This window comes from Lissotriton vulgaris, chromosome 12, assembly GCF_964263255.1.
Source record: "Lissotriton vulgaris chromosome 12, aLisVul1.2, whole genome shotgun sequence".
Classification (NCBI taxonomy): domain Eukaryota; kingdom Metazoa; phylum Chordata; class Amphibia; order Caudata; family Salamandridae; genus Lissotriton; species Lissotriton vulgaris.
The window spans coordinates 92,232,114-92,252,350 of NC_141700.1; the positions used below are offsets into that span (position 1 = coordinate 92,232,114).

Genomic DNA, 20,237 nt, shown 5'->3' on the forward strand with positions numbered 1-20,237 from the left:
ATAGATAGATAGAATTTAGAAAACAAGTTACTATATTTTACATTATTTCCAATGGTGTCTTGTTGTTTGAGCTTGCCTCTATTATTTTGTATGGGAGTGTATTGCAGCACCAGTGGTTAGCTAGGTGTGGTGCTTGACTTATTCGAAAGCTGTGCTAGAGAAGATTTAAGTCTGTTTTTATCACCATTACAGCTTTAGTAGAGTTAGACTTTTTTTATGAATAGCAACTGTCTTACTCTTATGCGGGTGTTTTTTGTATTAGCATGCCCATCAATAAACCCCTTCTTAAAAATACCTTCAAGGAGGGCGTGGCTACGACGGCGATGTGAGCAGACGTGTCTCACTTGAGCTCCGTCGCCCCGCTGCTTTATTTCGCCTGCTTCAGCGTAGTTTTCGGGGGGTAATCACTCCTGGGGACCCCCACACATCACGGTCCCTGCTGGTGCCCCTCATCGGCAAAGAGACGCGGCCGTGAAAGCTCCTACGGCCACACCACCAGCCGGCGGGATCCCCGCCAACGGTCGCTGACCGCCATCTTGCCCAGAGACTGCTACTGGGGTGTCGGGACGAGCCCCTGGGGAGAGGACCGGCGCTGCGGCCCGGAGGGGACACCGGAGCACTCCTGGCCTCACCTGCAGCCGTGCGGGACCAGCGGCCCCAGTCTGTCGACGGCGGAGCCGCGCCGGAGCTGCTAGAGCCGGACTGCCGGACTGCCACCAGCGAGAGGCGCAGCGGCGGCCCGGACGCCGCTCCTACCTGAGTCCCCGGCCTCGGCGGGAAAACCAGGCCCGGATCTGTGGGATAGCCGGCGGCCCCCGTGCACGCGAGCCCTGGTCGGGACTCCATCGCCCGTCGCTGGGCCCAGACGGTGAGCTGCAGCGCGCTGCCCCCCCCCGCCTGCCATCTCCCGGAGGGGCCCGACGCTTGCGGGGCCCGGCGGTTGGTCTTCCCGCCACTTCCCCCCTTTGGCGGAGGGCCGACCTCCACACACCGACAATCCCAGCCTGAGCGCCCCCAGCCGCCCTGGACACATGGACTGCGGCCTGGCGCGCTGTTGAGCCGCTGTGCATTGGCGACCCCTGAGCCTTGGTGGGCCCCAGCCCTGCAGCCACCGACCCCTGGCCACCTTGCCGCCGAGACCCGGCCCTGCCACGCCTGGCGGACCCCGGACTGGGTGACCCTGCTGTGCGCACGCGGGGACCCCAGGGATCTCTGCTGCCTGTTACCCCTTGACACTGGGCTCCCCGCCGCTGGGAGGCAGGGGCCCTCCTGGACACTCCTTGCTACACGGGGAGGAGGCCCTGACCTGGGCGGCGCTGGGGGACTGAGCCGCACCACGAGACTGCGAGAGGCCCCCCGCCTGCGGACACCGGCCCGGCCTGCTGTGGCCCATCTACAGTCCTCACCTCTCCGCCGCCTCCCCTGCCTCCGCGCTGTCTCATCTTCTCGGGTGCGCTGCCCACCCTAGCTCCGGCGGCCCCTCCACGGCCTGGACTTCCTCTATTTGAGTGCGGCCCACGTGGACCATGACCCGCGGCAAGGGGAATAAACCGGACCCCACACCCACGACGACCAGAGGGGCGTCAGTAGCCTCTATGTGGGGCAAGGCGGGCTCGCCATCACCCTCCGGAGGGCTCTCGGCACCGTCAGGGGGGAAGCCCCCACCGCCACCCGACTCCCCACCGGTGACGCAGGCCTTCATGACCTCCTTTATGGCTGATCTGAAGACTGAAATTGGGTCCCTCAGGACGGAGGTCCACACCTGCGTCAAAGAAATGCGCAAGGAAGTCACCGACCTCGGCGATCGCGTCGACGGCCTGGAAAGAACGGTCGACTCCCGCACTGAGGACCTCGAACAAATCTGGCGGAGAGTGGCGACCCTCGAGGAACAGCATATCCAGCTCCAGATCAAACAGGAAGACTTGGAAAACAGGGGACGCCGCAACAACCTCCGCATACGGGGTGTGCCACTCGGAGAAGAGGGGACTAATACCATGGCCTATGTGGCCCTACTCTTGCAAGCGGTGTGGGGCGAAGAGGACGCCCCCCCGCCGCGCCTAGACCGCGCACACCGTGTCTTCGGAGCGGGAGGAAAAGCGGGTCTCCTGCCCGACATCGTCACCAGGCTCCACTACTTCACCGAGAAGGAGGCCATCCTGAAGGCGGCTAGGGATAACCCGGACCTGCGATACGAAGGCCACAGGATCCAGATCTTCCAGGACCTGGCCCCCACCACACTCCACAGACGGCGAGTCTTCCGCCCGATCACAGAGAAGCTCCGGACCCTCAACATCTCTTACCAGTGGGGACATCCCTTTGCACTCATCTTCAGGTGGGAGGGCAAGCGCAGGTCACTTAGGTCCTACCGAGAGGCGGCGCAACTGCTGGACATGCCGGAGTCACCAGATCACAGCCCGACGCGTCCTCCCCGCTCGGAGAAGGCCCCTCCACGCTCTGAATGGTCCACTGTGCGCAGACGTCGGCGGTCCCCTCCGGTGGACGCACTTTCTACCTCGCAGACTAAGCAGGACATCATTGCCCACATCCGCTCCCTCGAGGGCGACCGCGAGGAGCGGGCCTCCCAGCCCCCTGCTTCAGGATCTGAGGGTGGGGATCGCCCCTCGACTCCAGATGGCCACTGAACGTTGCCACTGTGACTCCAGCTACCCTGTGCACACGCTCGCCTTCTAGGCACTTCAGCGTGTCTCCCGGCTCCATGGTGGCCTACCCCCGTTGTTCGTGGAAAAGACGACGCTCTTTGCCTCCTTCAGGTCACGGACTTCACCGCAGAGCCCCTGCGCCCCACTGGCGCCTGAACGGACCAAGTGGCCCCGCAGCCTGACGCACCCCCGGACTACCTCTAGGCAGCGGGGTGGATGGGCTCTGAGACGATTTGATACTACTCCACTTGCCCAGATCTCCGCTCCCTCCCTTTGTCCTGTAGGAAGTGACATTCCTGGCTTCATCCAAACCCTCGGGTAGAGGATGTCCGGTACCTGGGACATTGTATACTGGCCCTGTTGGCCTGTTTTGGTTCGATCTCTTTTTTGTGCCTTTCTTCTTTTTCCTCACCTTTCTCTTCCTACTTCACTTTTATACCGCCCTTTCCTTTCGCGTTCTTCTCGCGCCTGCGGTGGGGTGGAGGGGTGGGTTCTGCGGGGGCTGACGCGCTGGGGGCGAGAAGTGGCTGCCGCTGTATTGTCTACGGGAGGGTCTGCAACACTGGGTTATGCGCGACTCCACCCCCCCTTAGTGCTATGACAGCGAACATCCCTACACCCTTGAAAGTCCTCTCTCTCAACGTCAAAGGGCTCAACTCCCCCAACAAGCGGCAGCAGGTATGGCGCTACCTCCTACACCACGCCCCTGACATTATCCTCCTCCAGGAGACGCACCTTCTCAGGGGAGACACCAAACGCATGGCCCACCCTAGATACCCTACACAGTTCTGGGCATCCTCTGACACCAAGACAGCGGGGGTGGCAATCCTATGCAGGGCTGGCATTAGGCGGGGACCCGTGAAACCTTCCAAAAGTGCTGACGGGCGCTTCCTCCGAGCCACGATACAGCTGGGCCGTGCGCAGTTCACGCTTGGGTGTGTCTATGCTCCCAACCAGTCGCAGGACAAATACCTCCAGACACTCCTGCGGGAGCAGTTCCCATCGGGCGACAATAATGTGATCCTGGGCAGCGATTTCAATCTTGTTTGGGACCCCGAGCTAGATCGGGCGGGAGCCCCCTTTACTGGAGCGGGAGCAATGTCTTCCACTCTTAGAACACAGCTAAGGGACCTGGGGCTTGTGGATGTGTGGCGCTACCACAACCCGGGGGCGCGGGACTACTCCTTCTACTCACACTCTCATAGGACGTACTCCCGAATCGACTATCTTTTCGCCTCCCTTGAGGTGGCCCGAGACTCTTTAGCTGCTGCTATCTCCGACATCTCCCTGTCGGACCACGCTCACGTGGAGCTCTTGCTACAGGACCCCCTGTCCCAAGCCGCTCGTGAACGCCGATGGACGCTCCCCCCGAGGATCCTTCGAGTCCCGGACGACGTCGCCAGCATCCGTGACGCCATAGACTCGTATTTCGCCGTTAACGACACCCCTGATCTGCCGTTTCACACGGTCTGGGACGCCTTCAAGGCCACCATTCGGGGTCACATCACCTCCCTGGCGGCAGCACGGAGAAAGGAGGCGTCCAAGTTGGAAACCGACCTGGCTAGCGAAATCAAGCTTGCGGAGGCCCGGGACCGGGCCTCCCCCTCGCGGGCGTCAAAGAGAACTCTAGCTAACCTACGGGGGCAACTCCGCACCCTGCGCACCAACAAGGCGGAACACTCCCTGCTAGCGCTCAAGCAACGGTATTACGAGGGTGGGGACAAGGTTGGCCGACTACTGGCCGGCAGGCTGCGGGCACGTACCGCTAGGGCCCACATCGCCAACGTCAAGCAGCAGGACGGCACTTGCGCCACCGCCGAGAAGGCCAAGCAGGCCGCCTTTGTTGCTTACTACTCCTCCCTATATGCCGAGGAGCCCACCTCCCCGGAGGCCCGAGAGGCCGTCCTCACAGACTACGGGGGGTCCACCCTGTCCCCGGCGTGTGCGGCCTTGCTGGAGAGCCCCTTACAGGAGGAGGAAATAACGGAGGCTGTTAAGGATCTTCCCATTGGGGAAAACCCCGGGGCCAGACGGCCTACCGTTGGCCTTCTATCGCCTGTTCTTGACCCAGCTCCGCCCGCATCTGTTGCGACTATACAGCTCCTTTTCTGATACCGTCGGCCCCTCCCCTGACATGGGTCTGGCGGAAATAGCCCTGCTCCCCAAACCTGGGAAAGACCCGGACCTGTGCGCCTCCTACCGCCCCATCGCCCTCCTTAACACTGATCTCAAGATTTACACCAAGGTTTTGGCCAAACGACTTGACCCACACATGCCGGGCCTGGTGAATCCGGACCAGGTGGGATTTATCCGAGACCGCCAGGGAGCCGACAATGTCCGCAGGCTGGCACACTTGGTGGGAAAGGTGCACCATTGGAAAATACCGGCTTGTCTCCTCTCGCTGGACGCAGAAAAAGCCTTCGACCGGATCGATTGGACCTTCCTGCGGGCGGTCCTCAAGAAACTAGGTCTTGGCCCTATCATGATAGCCAGGTGCATGGCCCCCTACCTAGGACCGCAAGCCCGAATCCGGGTCAATGGCCAATTGACTTCGCCGCTTTCGGTCCACAGGGGTACGAGGCAGGGATGCCCGCTGTCGCCGCTCTTGTTCGCCCTTGCGGTTGAGCCGCTGGCGGAGCTGATTAGGCGTACCCCTGACATTCATGGTATCCCCCACGGAGGGCGCACTAATAAGGTAGCGCTCTTCGCCGATGACCTGATTCTTACTCTTACGAACCCTCGGGTCTCCTTCCCAGCGGTGCACGAAGCCCTTTCCCTGTTTGAGCAGGCGTCCGGCCTTAAAATCAACCACGCCAAGTCTTGGGCGCTTAACCTCACCGTCCCCGACGAGGAGATCTCTTTCCTGCAGGGGGTCACGCCCTATCGCTGGGCGGACAGCCATATTCAATACCTGGGCCTGGACCTCGCGCCCCATCTTGACTCGTGGTCCTCGAGGAATTGGGCCTCTTGCCGCAAGGAAGTTCTGGCTGACCTGCGAAAATGGAAACCCTTGATGATCTCCTGGCTGGGGCGGCTCAACGCTGTCAAGATGTCCGTCCTCCCCCGCATTCTGTATGTTTTCCAGTGCCTCCCCACCCCGATCCCGATTCACTGCATCAGAAACCTTCAACGTGACCTCACGTCCTTCATATGGGGGGGCAAAAGACCCCGGTTCTCGCAGAAAGTCCTGATGGAACCGAGAGACAGGGGCGGTCTTGCCTGCCCGAATCTCCTCCACTACTATTGGGCGGCACACCTCCGGTACGTGATCGAATGGGGTGCACGCGAAAGCGACAAGCACTGGTTCCACATGGACCGATCGGTCACGGGGCGCACCATATGGGACCTGCCTTGGTTACCGCGGGCGGCACGTTCCAGAAGTGCATATCTTGCGGTCCCCACGAGGACGGTTCTTGAAGTATGGGACAGGGTGGCAGTGGCCAAGGGTCTCACCACGTTTCCCTCTCCACACACTCCCATTGCGGGTAACCCGCACTTCCCCCCAGCTGCCCGGACCCGAGCTTTTGAGAGCTGGACGCAAGGCGACTGCAGAGTTGCAGGAGACCTTTTTCTTGGCGGGTCGCCTAAAACATGGCTAGACTGCAAGGAGGAATTTAGACTCCCCCTCACCGCCCACTTACAATATACGCAGCTGCGCCACTGGACCTCGGGAGATGACATGTACCAGGCTGCTACTAGGGCATATACCCCCTTTGAGAAGTTGGCACGATCCCTCGGGGGACTGAAACGGCTCATCTCCCAGATCTATAACATCTTGCAGCACCCCACCGCCCCACCTGTACACCCCTATCAGAAGCAGTGGCAGTCGGCGACAGGCGCTGACATCACGCCCTCTCAATGGACTCGGCTCTGGAACGACATCCCCAAAACCTACCGCAGCATCCCGCAAAGGGAAAACGCATACAAGATGCTGACGCAATGGTACTACACCCCCCTGCGACTCAGCAAAATGTTCCCCGCTTCCTCGCCGTTGTGCTGGAGGTGTGGCACTGCGACTGGTGACTTCGTACACATCTGGTGGTCCTGCCCTACCCTAGCTGTCTTTTGGAAGGAGGTCCTCAGTCACATCAAGAAGGTGTTGGGTTTCCCCCTCCCTGAAGAGATTTGCACACTTCTACTGGGCATCCGACCCCCCACACTTAGAGCCCTCACGCGCAGCGAATGGATCCTCACCCTTCACATGTTAGGTGCTGCCAAACAGCTCATTGCCCTGTACTGGAAGCGAGCAGAGGCGCCGCCGATAGCATCCTGGTTCGTGCGCCTCTGGCAGGTCCTGACTATGGAACTCCTCACAGCGCGGATACAATCCAGGGGGGTGCGCTTCAAGGCAGTGTGGGAACCCCTAGTGCGTCTCTTGTGCTCCATCAGCTATGCCCGCCACATGCCTCCCAGGCTTCGCGCTCTGCAATTGTTCGAGGACGCCCTCATCCCTGCTGACCCCAGCAGACTAGACTCTTAACCGCTACCCCCAGTGCCGCTTTGTGTTTTGCATTTCCTGTTTGTGGCCACGGGTGCACCCCTCTGCCTCCTCTTCACCTTGTCACTGCTAGCTTCTTTCCCGACTTTACTTCCTTCCTACTTGCCACTCTGGCTTCCACCCCTCTTTGGGGCAGTTAGGTCCCTGTTGGGCCTGTTGAAAATGTGACACCATTGCTATTCCTCACATACGTGCCTACCCCACACAACGACGCATTGCCAGCTTATGGCCACCTCTTGCTCTGCTCTCCCCTAAGCCACGCGGCCGGCCCCCCCCTCCGGGGGTTGTAGGCAGGGCGCTGTGTTAATGACTCCATCTCCCCTGTCTAGTTTTACCTACTGGCTTTTCTATGCGCGGCCGGCTCCAGAAAGGGGTTGTAGTCTTATCGCTGTGTTCACAATAAAAACAGATTTGAACAAAAAAATACCTTCAATCCCCCCATTTTCTTGTATTTATTTCCCATTTTCTCACCACCCCCATTGTCCTTCCCACATTTACTACTAAATGCTACACTTTCATGTACAGAGATCGCTTCCATTGGTTTGTCAAAGAAAGTTGGTAGTCAATGGAGTGCTGTAGATTTCTTTTACGAGCCATACATGGACAAAGGTTGAAGGCAGGTGACATACACCTTGGAAGAGAAGGCACATCTGAGATCTCTCTTAACATATGTACACCTTGACATACATTCCTTTCATATGCAATAGCTCAAACCAAACTTGATATTGAACATACTCTTTTCTAACTACATGCAACTAAACACCAACAAAACATAAGCACACAATCAGTTTGAATTGACGGCCTTCCTGGACTCCCATAAAAAGGGCTACCGCAATAACGAAATCAATATTATGCAACATCCATGGTGAATGGTCCCATACAAACACAAATAAAACAACATAATGTAACTTAACATAACATAATACTGCACAAATATGAGGTCCGTATGAAGAGATTCAATGGCGGCCACTCAAGCAAGCCGACGATCTATCATCCAAAGTTGACAACACGGTTCCTGGCACAATAAGAGAGGCTCATAAGCGTATCACAAATTAAAGTCATGATGAGACAATATGATTTATACATAGTTTATCACAGATCTAACTATTGTTAATAGGTAGTCAAAACTCAAATACACTTTCAGTTAGTTAGAATTTTCGGAAGTGGTGCTTCTAAGGTTCTTTTGCGTGTGCTGTCTTACGCGGTCGTTATCTGAGAGTACAATCGGCTGTCTCTAGGTTGAGAATAATGATGTGTCTGCCAACCACACTCGCTTCATACTTGGGGCCTGCTTGTATGGCTTCTTTTGTTCAGAAGAGTCAATAGGAAATAAACAATATTAGATTATGGAAAACAGTGAGCCAAAATATGATATTGGTGGTCTCTGGAACCAACAGTATTTTGCCAATGCCATAGTCTGACTTGGTCATCACACCCTAACTATTATTAAACTAATGTGTCAATATCTACTTATTTACATTAATCAGATATGACAAATGTGCCATGCTTTTCAATTACAGTAGGTCCTACTTCACACTACTTCTATAGTGAAATATTAAGGGACCTATTTTAGAGAGTAGCAGTAAACACCATATGTCCTATGGTCTTTGTTTGGGAAGCCAAAACTCCTCACTCCTGGGTCAGGATAGCCACCGCACAGGTCCCTTGGGGTTATGATTGGCAATCGAACACTTCCATCGGCCAACCAACCCCCATCACAACGATCCAGTCGGGCAAACATCCAGGCAGCGTACAACTGTCCAACCTTGGCAATCTCCGCCCCTTGAGCTCTGCAGCGATGCTCCGCTTCCTTAAAGCTCGCTGGCCCAATGAGAAAGTAAACATATCCTGTAAAAAAATTAAACAAGAGCAGATAGTTTTAGTTTATCAAACAATACTCTTTCTACCTTTGTTTGTGTTTGAGGTTCACTGTAGTGGTACTCTGAATTGCTAGCTGCATGCAATGTTTCCCATTGTTCTGGAAGAATTTTGGATTTAATCAGCAATGTCAGAAATATGAATCATGTAGGGCTTTTGTTAAATTGGGTTATTAGTTGATGGAGGTGGAAGCCCACTGAGGTAAAAACCACAATTCTTGTCAGGATCAACCATAAAAGTCACTGGATTAACCTGTGCTTAACCCGCTGGTAGTTTGATACAAAAGCAGTCAGGCTAAACTTAGAGGCAATGAGTAAAGTAATTATGCAGCACACAAACAGTAATAAAGTGAAAGTACAACACAAAAAAACTCCCAAACCAATTTAGATAAACAGAGTAGATTTTAATAAATGAAATGATACCAGAATGACAAAAATCCAATCAGTAGAACCTGAGATATGTAATTTTAAACGTTTAAGTGAAAATGATGTCTATAAGTACAAAGTGCCACTTGTGGACATCGGCTCGCACTAGTCACAAGTTCATGCCAACTGTGATGGAGCATGGGTTGGATACATTGATCAGGTTAGTCCAGCTGAAGAGTTACTGACTCAGTCTGGTGGAAAGAGTTCCGTTCGTGTAGGAGAAGGCCGCGAGGAGGAGCTGGTTTTACTGTAGCATAAGGAGGCGGTCAAGCATTCTGGACGGATCTTGCCGTTCCTTGGCATTGGTGGTCATCGTAGGCTGTCGTTGCTGTAGCAAAGTGCAGGTCTCGCATTACCAATCAGCACTGGTGGTCACTGTTGGCGCGAAGAGCAGGTTTCACTGGAACTCCACGTTGGCAGTTGTCGCGGCCAGCAGAGTGTTGGTGCAAGTGGTCACAAGTAGCCAAACCTTAGGATTTTCACTTTTTTCTTTGGAGGAGCTTCCACTGATGCCAGCAATGGGTCCACAACCTTGGGGGTACAACTTGGGAATCGGGACTCCAGCAGCGGCCAGAAGCAGGGTTCAGGCAGGTCCAGTTGCAGCAGGTCAGCTGGGCAGTTGTAGGGAGGCCTATGAAGCTTGTTGTGTTCATGTAACTTACACAGGTGGTCACCCAATTCACCCTTGGAGTCACCGTGGGTAGCCTGGAATGAAGGCAAGCAGGACCAATGTACTCCTTCAAACAGCAGGGCAGTCTTCTGGCAGCAGAACAGTCCTTCTTCTGTAAGTTCCACAGGTCAAGGCTCTGGAGGTCCTATATTTATTCCTGGTGCCAGCCTTTGTGTGGGTGAACTCCCTAACCTAACCCCACCCACGGTTATGGAAAGTTCTTCCCATTGCCATGTCAACGCTTCAAGCTTTCTCGGGGTGACAAAAGGCAGGGCAAGCCTGGTGTCAGGTTCCTTTGTGCTCACCGGAGGCAAAGCCCTTTGAAGTGTATAGAGTCCCTCCCCAGTCATCCTGGCACGATAACCCATCCGGTCCACACCTCAGCTCCCTTTCTATTACTGCCTGGAAGCAATGCACAACCCCCAATAGCAGCGCCATTTAGAGTCATGTGATCCAGGACACTGGCAGAAGGCACAGATGGCTGTGACAAGAAGATGGCCAATTTTTAAAAGGGAGATTTTCAGAATTATTACTTAAAACCAGTCTTTACCATCAAAGAGGATTTTAAAGTACAATTCATTTGAGTGTAGACAGTATATTCATATCTGCTCCCAATCAAAAGTTAACACTTACTATGTGTATTAAGTGACCCAGTGTTAGTCAATGCCTTAAAACATTGAAAAATTACTTTAGGAGTTTTTCACTGTCAGGACATGTAAAACATGAGTACACACGTCCTACTTTTTAAATACAATGCACCCAGCCTTATGACCCTTTGGGGCTTACCTTATGGGTGACTTATAAGTTTTAAAAAGGAAGGTTTGAGTCTGGCAAAGGTTCATTTTGTCAAGTTCAAACGGCAGTTTTAAACTGCATTATGGGCTGCAGTGGCAGGCCTGAGATATGTTTTAAAGTGCTACTTTAGTGGGTAGCGGAATGAGCGCTGCAGGCCCACTAGTGGCATTTAATTTACAGCCTATGGGTGCATCATGTACAATCCACTAGTGATTATAAATAAATTAAATGTGCTAATTAGCACTATAACAGAGTTCTAAAGCCAACAAAAACGAAATTCAGCAAAACAGGAGGGGTGAAGGCAAAACGTTTGGGGTATACTATGCCAAGGATGTCTGGTCTAACAAGGACTCATTGAAGTTGAACCTTAACCTCTGTATAAAAGTTGCTAACATACGTGGAGTTGATGACTTCATTTTGGAATTCTCAATGTGGTTAAATTAGACAATGTATGAACCTTCAGCTCAAGCTGTATGGTCCACCTCTACCCTGATTCTAATGCGAATCTTGTTCCAGATAGATGACCCTAAGATAGGTCTAAATCCTTTATACCAGAACTATGTTTTCTCCTTTTATTGGGAACATTGGGGCATATTATCAAGCCTGTGCGCTAAAATTATCGCCGCTTTATCGGCCGAAAACGGCCGATAAAGCGGCGATAATGGGCTTGATAATATGCTCTATGGAATTCCAATCGAAGCACATGTTAGATGTGAAGACATCTAACATGGGCTTCGATTGGAATTCCACAGAGCATATTATCAAGCCCATTATCGCCGCTTTATCGGCCGTTTTCGGCCGATAAAGCGGCGATAATTTTAGCGCACAGGCTTGATAATATGCCCCATTAAACTATAGTCCACTCTGCTTTTACAACATTTCAAAAGTTACATCTGAAAGCATTAGTTAAAAAACAATTGGGCCCATATAAACAAGTAGAATTGTGTTTACACCAAATGAACCACACATTGGTGGGAAACATCCTTTACCACGCAGTCAGAGCCACAACCTGCCTTTATAATGCAGTCACTACCTGTGACGTTACCACGCGTTCCTTTACCCCGCACGTCATTACAACGACTTGCTTTAGAGGCGCATTGTTGGACTGGTGTTGAATTTTAAGTCCAACACCTTCCCTACTGTTTCGTAGACTGGAGTTGGAATTGTAAATTATACTATTTCAAAGTACAGCGCCCCCCACCCCCTAAGGCAAGTGGTTGTAACAACTTGCATAGTAAAGTAACCTGCGGTAACATCACAGTCGTGGTACTGACTGCGTTTTAAAGGCATGGGTGGTAAATGAATGCGGGTTCCGTCAAATATCCCACAATGGTAGTCACTGACCTATGAAAGGATTCTATAAAGTAGTTGCCATGGTGAACCACTGCGCTGATTTTCAATGAGCCCCTTTTGAGAGATGTATGATTTCGATGGTGTATTTTAAAACAGTGAGGAGAATACAAATAAAAGAAGACTTAATTTAAAAGCCTCTGGAACGCAGACTGAACTCATTCGAAGTGCACAAATCAAACAAGTTGTGATGCACAAACCCATAACACTATCTCCGAGGAAGGTGATTAAGGGCCAGATGTACGACCATTGAATTTAGAGCCTTGCAATTTGCGACAAATTGCGAGTCGCAAATTGCAAGGCACTAAATCCAATGTACATACAACAGTGTCAGAGACACTGTTAGCGATTCCCAATGGGGTCGCAAAATGCAAGGCTCATCAATATTCATGAGCCACTCGCAATTTGCGACCCAGTTGGGAATGGCCAGCCTCACAGGGATAGTGGTACATATCAAGGTTATAAATGAAGTGTGTAAATATATGAAATAATGGACTACAATTTGTAATATATAGATCAAAAATCCTCCAATATGGCGGTAACATCGGAGTCCATTGTTTGTTTCTAAGCCCTAACTAATCATATGATAGCGAGCACGGATGTTGAGTAAAAAAGATAAAATGTCGGCTCATTTGGCGTACAAGCTGAACACCTGAAGAAGGCGGAGGCTGAAACGCATTGTGTTTTGCAGTTTGCTGTTATTAAAAGCGGACTAACAAAAAAGTGACGTTAGTGAGTGCCTAACTTCGGTATCGAAATACTGAAACAGAGCAGCGATTTTAAAGACGCGGCTGCACCGCCGCGATAAAGGCACCTCGACCGGGAGTGCATCGACTCGGTGCGAGAGAGCAAACATATATATATATATATATATATGGAAGAAAAGGTTGCCACCTAGGTGAGAATGCACTTACAGGTAGGAATTAATGCCAGCGCAAGGGCACGAGCTGCGAACAGAGTCCCTTTCCTGCCAGACGCGTTTCGGGCCAACGCCCTCTTCAGTGGCAGCACATGTGACATGACGGCAGCTGCAGGCACCAGTAAATACCCTCAGTGATTATGCACAGGTGTGAAACCTGAAGCAATGCTTTCTGGGACTGGTGGTTCGATAAAACCCAAGTGGGTCGCCGCCGCCATTCGCATGCAAAAAAAGTTTTAAAGGGATTGCCAATGTCCCGCAAGCACCCCGCAAGTAAAGGCACCTCCTGTAGCACAAAAAGCTGCCCAAATGAGGCAGCCGTGGACCCGCAGTTTGTCCGCGGATGTGCAAACCCGCGACCGTGGCCGGCCGCTAACAAATGGAAGAAAAGGTTGCCACCTAGGTGGGAATGCACTTACAGGTAGGAATTAATGCCAGCGCAAGGGCACGAGCTGCGAACAGAGTCCCTTTCCTGCCAGACGCGTTTCGGGCCAACGCCCTCTTCAGTGGCAGCACATGTGACATGACGGCAGCTGCAGGCACCAGTAAATACCCTCAGTGATTATGCACAGGTGTGAAACCTGAAGCAATGCTTTCTGGGACTGGTGGTTCGATAAAACCCAAGTGGGTCGCCGCCGCCATTCGCATGCAAAAAAAGTTTTAAAGGGATTGCCAATGTCCCCGCAAGCACCCCGCAAGTAAAGGCACCTCCTGTACCACAAAAAGCTGCCCAAATGAGGCAGCCGTGGACCCGCAGTTTGTCTGCGGATGTGCAAACCCGCGACCGTGGCCGGCCGCTAACAAATGGAAGAAAAGGTTGCCACCTAGGTGGGAATGCACTTACAGGTAGGAATTAATGCCAGCGCAAGGGCACGAGCTGCGAACAGAGTCCCTTTCCTGCCAGACGCGTTTCGGGCCAACGCCCTCTTCAGTGGCAGCACATGTGACATGACGGCAGCTGCAGGCACCAGTAAATACCCTCAGTGATTATGCACAGGTGTGAAACCTGAAGCAATGCTTTCTGGGACTGGTGGTTCGATAAAACCCAAGTGGGTCGCCGCCGCCATTCGCATGCAAAAAAAGTTTTAAAGGGATTGCCAATGTCCCCGCAAGCACCCCGCAAGTAAAGGCACCTCCTGTACCACAAAAAGCTGCCCAAATGAGGCAGCCGTGGACCCGCAGTTTGTCCGCGGATGTGCAAACCCGCGACCGTGGCCGGCCGCTAACAAATGGAAGAAAAGGTTGCCACCTAGGTGGGAATGCACTTACAGGTAGGAATTAATGCCAGCGCAAGGGCACGAGCTGCGAACAGAGTCCCTTTCCTGCCAGACGCGTTTCGGGCCAACGCCCTCTTCAGTGGCAGCACATGTGACATGACGGCAGCTGCAGGCACCAGTAAATACCCTCAGTGATTATGCACAGGTGTGAAACCTGAAGCAATGCTTTCTGGGACTGGTGGTTCGATAAAACCCAAGTGGGTCGCCGCCGCCATTCGCATGCAAAAAAAGTTTTAAAGGGATTGCCAATGTCCCCGCAAGCACCCCGCAAGTAAAGGCACCTCCTGTACCACAAAAAGCTGCCCAAATGAGGCAGCCGTGGACCCGCAGTTTGTCCGCGGATGTGCAAACCCGCGACCGTGGCCGGCCGCTAACAAATGGAAGAAAAGGTTGCCACCTAGGTGGGAATGCACTTACAGGTAGGAATTAATGCCAGCGCAAGGGCACGAGCTGCGAACAGAGTCCCTTTCCTGCCAGACGCGTTTCGGGCCAACTCCCTCTTCAGTGGCAGCACATGTGACATGACGGCAGCTGCAGGCACCAGTAAATACCCTCAGTGATTATGCACAGGTGTGAAACCTAAAGCAATGCTTTCTGGGACAGGTGGTTCGATAAAACCCAAGTGGGTCGCCGCCGCCATTCGCATGCAAAAAAAGTTTTAAAGGGATTGCCAATGTCCCCGCAAGCACCCCGCAAGTAAAGGCACCTCCTGTACCACAAAAAGCTGCCCAAATGAGGCAGCCGTGGACCCGCAGTTTGTCCGCGGATGTGCAAACACCTGTGCATAATCACTGAGGGTATTTACTGGTGCCTGCAGCTGCCGTCATGTCACATGTGCTGCCACTGAAGAGGGCGTTGGCCCGAAACGCGTCTGGCAGGAAAGGGACTCTGTTCGCAGCTCGTGCCCTTGCGCTGGCATTAATTCCTACCTGTAAGTGCTTTCCCACCTAGGTAGCAACCTTTTCTTCCATTTGTTAGCGGCCAGCCACGGTCGCGGGTTTGCACATCCGCGGACAAACTGCGGGTCCACGGCTGCCTCATTTGGGCAGCTTTTTGTGGTACAGGAGGTGCCTTTACTTGCGGGGTGCTTGCGGGGACATTGGCAATCCCTTTAAAACTTTTTCTGCATGCGAATGGCGGCGGCGACCCACTTGGGTTTTATCGAACCACCAGTCCCAGAAAGCATTGCTTCAGGTTTTACACCTGTGCATAATCACTGAGGGTATTTACTGGTGCCTGCAGCTGCCGTCATGTCACATGTGCTGCCACTGAAGAGGGCGTTGGCCCGAAACGCGTCTGGCAGGAAAGGGACTCTGTTCGCAGCTCGTGCCCTTGCGCTGGCATTAATTCCTACCTGTAAGTGCTTTCCCACCTAGGTGGCAACCTTTTCTTCCATTTGTTAGCGGCCGGCCACGGTCGCGGGTTTGCACATCCGCGGACAAACTGCGGTTCCACGGCTGCCTCATTTGGGCAGCTTTTTGTGGTACAGGAGGTGCCTTTACTTGCGGGGTGCTTGCGGGGACATTGGCAATCCCTTTAAAACTTTTTCTGCATGCGAATGGCGGCGGCGACCCACTTGGGTTTTATCGAACCACCAGTCCCAGAAAGCATTGCTTCAGGTTTTACACCTGTGCATAATCACTGAGGGTATTTACTGGTGCCTGCAGCTGCCGTCATGTCACATGTGCTGCCACTGAAGAGGGCGTTGGCCCGAAACGCGTCTGGCAGGAAAGGGACTCTGTTCGCAGCTCGTGCCCTTGCGCTGGCATTAATTCCTACCTGTAAGTGCTTTCCCACCTAGGTGGCAACCTTTTCTTCCATTTGTTAGCGGCCGGCCACGGTCGCGGGTTTGCACATCCGCGGACAAACTGCGGGTCCACGGCTGCCTCATTTGGGCAGCTTTTTGTGGTACAGGAGGTGCCTTTACTTGCGGGGTGCTTGCGGGGACATTGGCAATCCCTTTAAAACTTTTTCTGCATGCGAATGGCGGCGGCGACCCACTTGGGTTTTATCGAACCACCAGTCCCAGAAAGCTTTGCTTCAGGTTTTACACCTGTGCATAATCACTGAGGGTATTTACTGGTGCCTGCAGCTGCCGTCATGTCACATGTGCTGCCACTGAAGAGGGCGTTGGCCCGAAACGCGTCTGGCAGGAAAGGGACTCTGTTTGCAGCTCGTGCCCTTGCGCTGGCATTAATTCCTACCTGTAAGTGCTTTCCCACCTAGGTGGCAACCTTTTCTTCCATTTGTTAGCGGCCGGCCACGGTCGCGGGTTTGCACATCCGCGGACAAACTGCGGGTCCACGGCTGCCTCATTTGGGCAGCTTTTTGTGGTACAGGAGGTGCCTTTACTTGCGGGGTGCTTGCGGGGACATTGGCAATCCCTTTAAAACTTTTTCTGCATGCGAATGGCGGCGGCGACCCACTTGGGTTTTATCGAACCACCAGTCCCAGAAAGCATTGCTTCAGGTTTTACACCTGTGCATAATCACTGAGGGTATTTACTGGTGCCTGCAGCTGCCGTCATGTCACATGTGCTGCCACTGAAGAGGGCGTTGGCCCGAAACGCGTCTGGCAGGAAAGGGACTCTGTTCGCAGCTCGTGCCCTTGCGCTGGCATTAATTCCTACCTGTAAGTGCTTTCCCACCTAGGTGGCATCCTTTTCTTCCATATATATATATATATATATATATATATCCATCAAAGTGCCCGAAAGCTCGAGAGCGCACACGACCACAAATGCAATCACTTTCCACATGAAAAACCAACTGCAGCATTCCAGTGTCTTTTATTCTTTTAAGCCCAACGCGTTTCGAGGCTTCCAGCCTCTTATTCATGGGCAGCTTTAGAGAATCTTACAGAGTGCTCTGATTACGCTTTTAATTGCATGCTTCTGATTTGCATATTTCCCCCAGTGGGCTTTGCTTAGTGCGTGTTCTTCTGTTGCATGCTGGTAATATTAGTCCAAATCAGAGTTCTCCATTCCCAAATTAAAAGCATGTCTTCACCTTAGTAGGCCTAGGATGCCGAGCAGGTTTGTATTTTCCATTTGCAGTGCTGCTGTTGGCAGTAATAAAGAAGCCTGGAAATGTCATTGCTGGTCTTCGTGTGTTTAATGGAACCGCAAGGCTCACGTCAGCTGTGAGTGCATACTTCAAGCTTTCGGGCCTTTGTTTGTAATGAATATACACGGCTGCCCTGCCGTGGAAGTGTGCACCATTTCGAAAGGAAAAAAGAAAAGCTGTGCGGAAATGGAATCCTACCAACACCGCAATCAGCACAGCTGATGACGAAAATATGGACCTGGCTGACATGAAAGGGGCCTACTAAAGGTATTTTAATGTACAAGAAAGCTGTTTAAAAAAGAAATGTGGCATGGGACCTACTAAGGGAAAACGAACTTCCATGAGGGACTGTAAATCCCAGCATGCATCTCGAAAATTAGCGCAAGAAAGCGTGGCCCACTGGGGGCTAATCTACATAACTGAAGCATGCAGGCTTGGAAAATCTTTGCCGCATTTCATCAGCTGCCCAGGAAGAAGAAGCTGGTGCTTCGAAACGCGTTGGCAGTAATAGAGAAGCCTGGAAATGTCATTGCTGGTCTTCGTGTGTTTAATGGAACCGCAAGGCTCACATCAGCTGTGAGGGCATACTTCAAGCTTTCGGGCCTTTGTTTGCAATATATATATATATATATATATATATATATATATATATATATTACCTACTGGCGTCTCGCCAGTAGGTATATATAGTTAGGATTAATTCCCTATGGGATTTCTGAAAATTCTATGCCTAATAACTTTGGCGTTTGAGGACGGAATCGGCTGAAATTTTCAGGAAAATGGCACATTTTGTTTCTGAGCAGCCCCTGAAAATTTGGTGGAGTTTCGTCAAGGGGGGGCTGAGAAAAAAGGGGGGTCCCAAAACGCGTTTTTTCCATTCATTTTTCCATAGGGCGGTTGGACTCACTTTTAGCTCGAACGGCTGAATGGATTTGCACGAAACTTGGCAAAATTGTAGGGACTGTTAGCCCGATGTGCCTTTGCTAGGTCTCAATATATGTGCTCCAGTAGTTTTTGAGAAATTAACGTTCAAACCAAGATATATATCTGTAACAGCGCTCTGGGCAGCGATCCGGTCCGCTTACTTTTCGCGAAACGGAACTTTGCGCGCAGAAAGCTGATTGGCTCTCCGGTGTCTGTCAACATTCTAAACAGTCCGGAGCGGCCGCCATCTTATCTCTCGGTAGGATCGAGAGAGAAGAGGTGAAAAACGAAGGGGGAATTTATTGAAAGGGTGCAAGGTATACCCCTCTTGACCCCCTAGGATTGTTGTTGGGGTTATTAAAGGGTCCCGTGGGGAAAATAAAAAAGAATGATTTTTCACGGTAGAAGCGTTTCCCGGGCCGCGAACTGGGCCGCAAACTGGTAGCGAAACGGGAATTCGCCATTTTGTGCTTCGTTTTAATTGTTTAGAGACAAAAATTATCGCCGCACATCGGCCACAATGCATGAATATCGTTGAAAAGTCAGCGATATTCATGCATTATCGAGCAAATGCTCTTAGCCATGTTATCCACCTTCCATTGGATAACAGAAAGCTGATTGGCTCTCCGGTGTCTGTCAACATTCTAAATAGTCCGGAGCGGCCGCCATCTTATCTGTCGGTAGGATCGAGAGAGAAGAAGAGGTGAAAAACGAAGGGGGAATTTATTGAAAGGGGGCAAGGTATACCCCTCTTGACCCCCTAGGAATGTTGTTGGGGTTATTAAAGGGTCCCGTGGGGAAAATAAAAAAAAAATTATTTTTCACGGTAGAAGCGCTTCACGGGCCGCGAACTGGGCCGCAAACTGGTAGCGAAACGGGAATTCGCCATTTTGTGCTTCGTTTTAATTGTTTAGAGTCAAAAATTATCGCCGCACATCGGCCACAATGCATGAATATCGCTGAAAAGTCAGCGATATTCATGCATTATCCAGCAAATGCTCTTAGCCATGTTATCCACCTTCCATTGGATAACATGGCTAAAAACCGCTCTGTGCGTGGTTTTTTTTTTTTTTTTTTTTTTTTTGCTGCGTGACGTTTGTTAACGTTCGATTCGATGGAAATCAGGAAGTGTTGAACACCATTTTGTCACTGCGAGTAAATATTTTGTTATAAATGAATCCTTATTGATAAACATTGTCTGCGCCATCTTGCGTTTTTGTCCAATGCCACAATTTTGTCGTGCACGGCAGCTATTTTAGATGCCTTGACCAGACCCACTCTCTGCACGCCGTCGATTCTCAGCATGGCTCCCCACCCTCGCACGCATCTCCCCCACGCAATGGTCACCCCCGCTCTCTCTCTCATGCATGGGCCATATACTTCCCCCATCTGCGCTGCTCTTCTCTGAGAATCACACCCTGTGCCCGTTCGACACTTCCCTTTCACCCTATTCACTACCGCACCCTCTGACACTTCTCTTCCTCTGTGTCCGATTGTCCAGGCCGGACCTAGGCTATCACCTAGCCCTGCGGATGTAGTGTATGGCTCCAGCTGTAGAGTATCCAGACATGCCAACCCTCCCGATTCAGGTGTGAGACTACTGATTTCAGTGCTAGTCTTTCGCTTCTCGATTCCTGCAAGGAAAAACCCAGGGGCATATTTCGAACAACTAGCGGTAATTTTTGTCTCTAACTTGTTTAGAGACAATAATTGTCGCCGCACTTCGGCGAATTTTATCGCACATAAACCTTGCTATTAGCAAGGTTTATCGCAAAT

At 52.0% G+C, this 20,237-nt stretch overlaps 1 protein-coding gene across 1 annotated transcript in view; it reads right to left on the reverse strand.

Annotated features, from left to right (window-relative positions):
* Positions 1 to 7,726: 7,726 nt before the first annotated feature.
* HAPLN2 (hyaluronan and proteoglycan link protein 2) overlaps positions 7,727 to 20,237 on the reverse strand; it is a 69,528-nt gene continuing 57,017 nt past the window's right edge. Inside the window, exon 6 of the mRNA XM_086946365.1 lies at positions 7,727 to 9,006. Within this exon, the coding sequence (XP_086802491.1) occupies positions 8,723 to 9,006 (284 nt within the window). The 3' untranslated portion in view covers positions 7,727 to 8,722. The remainder of the gene's footprint in view (positions 9,007 to 20,237) is intronic.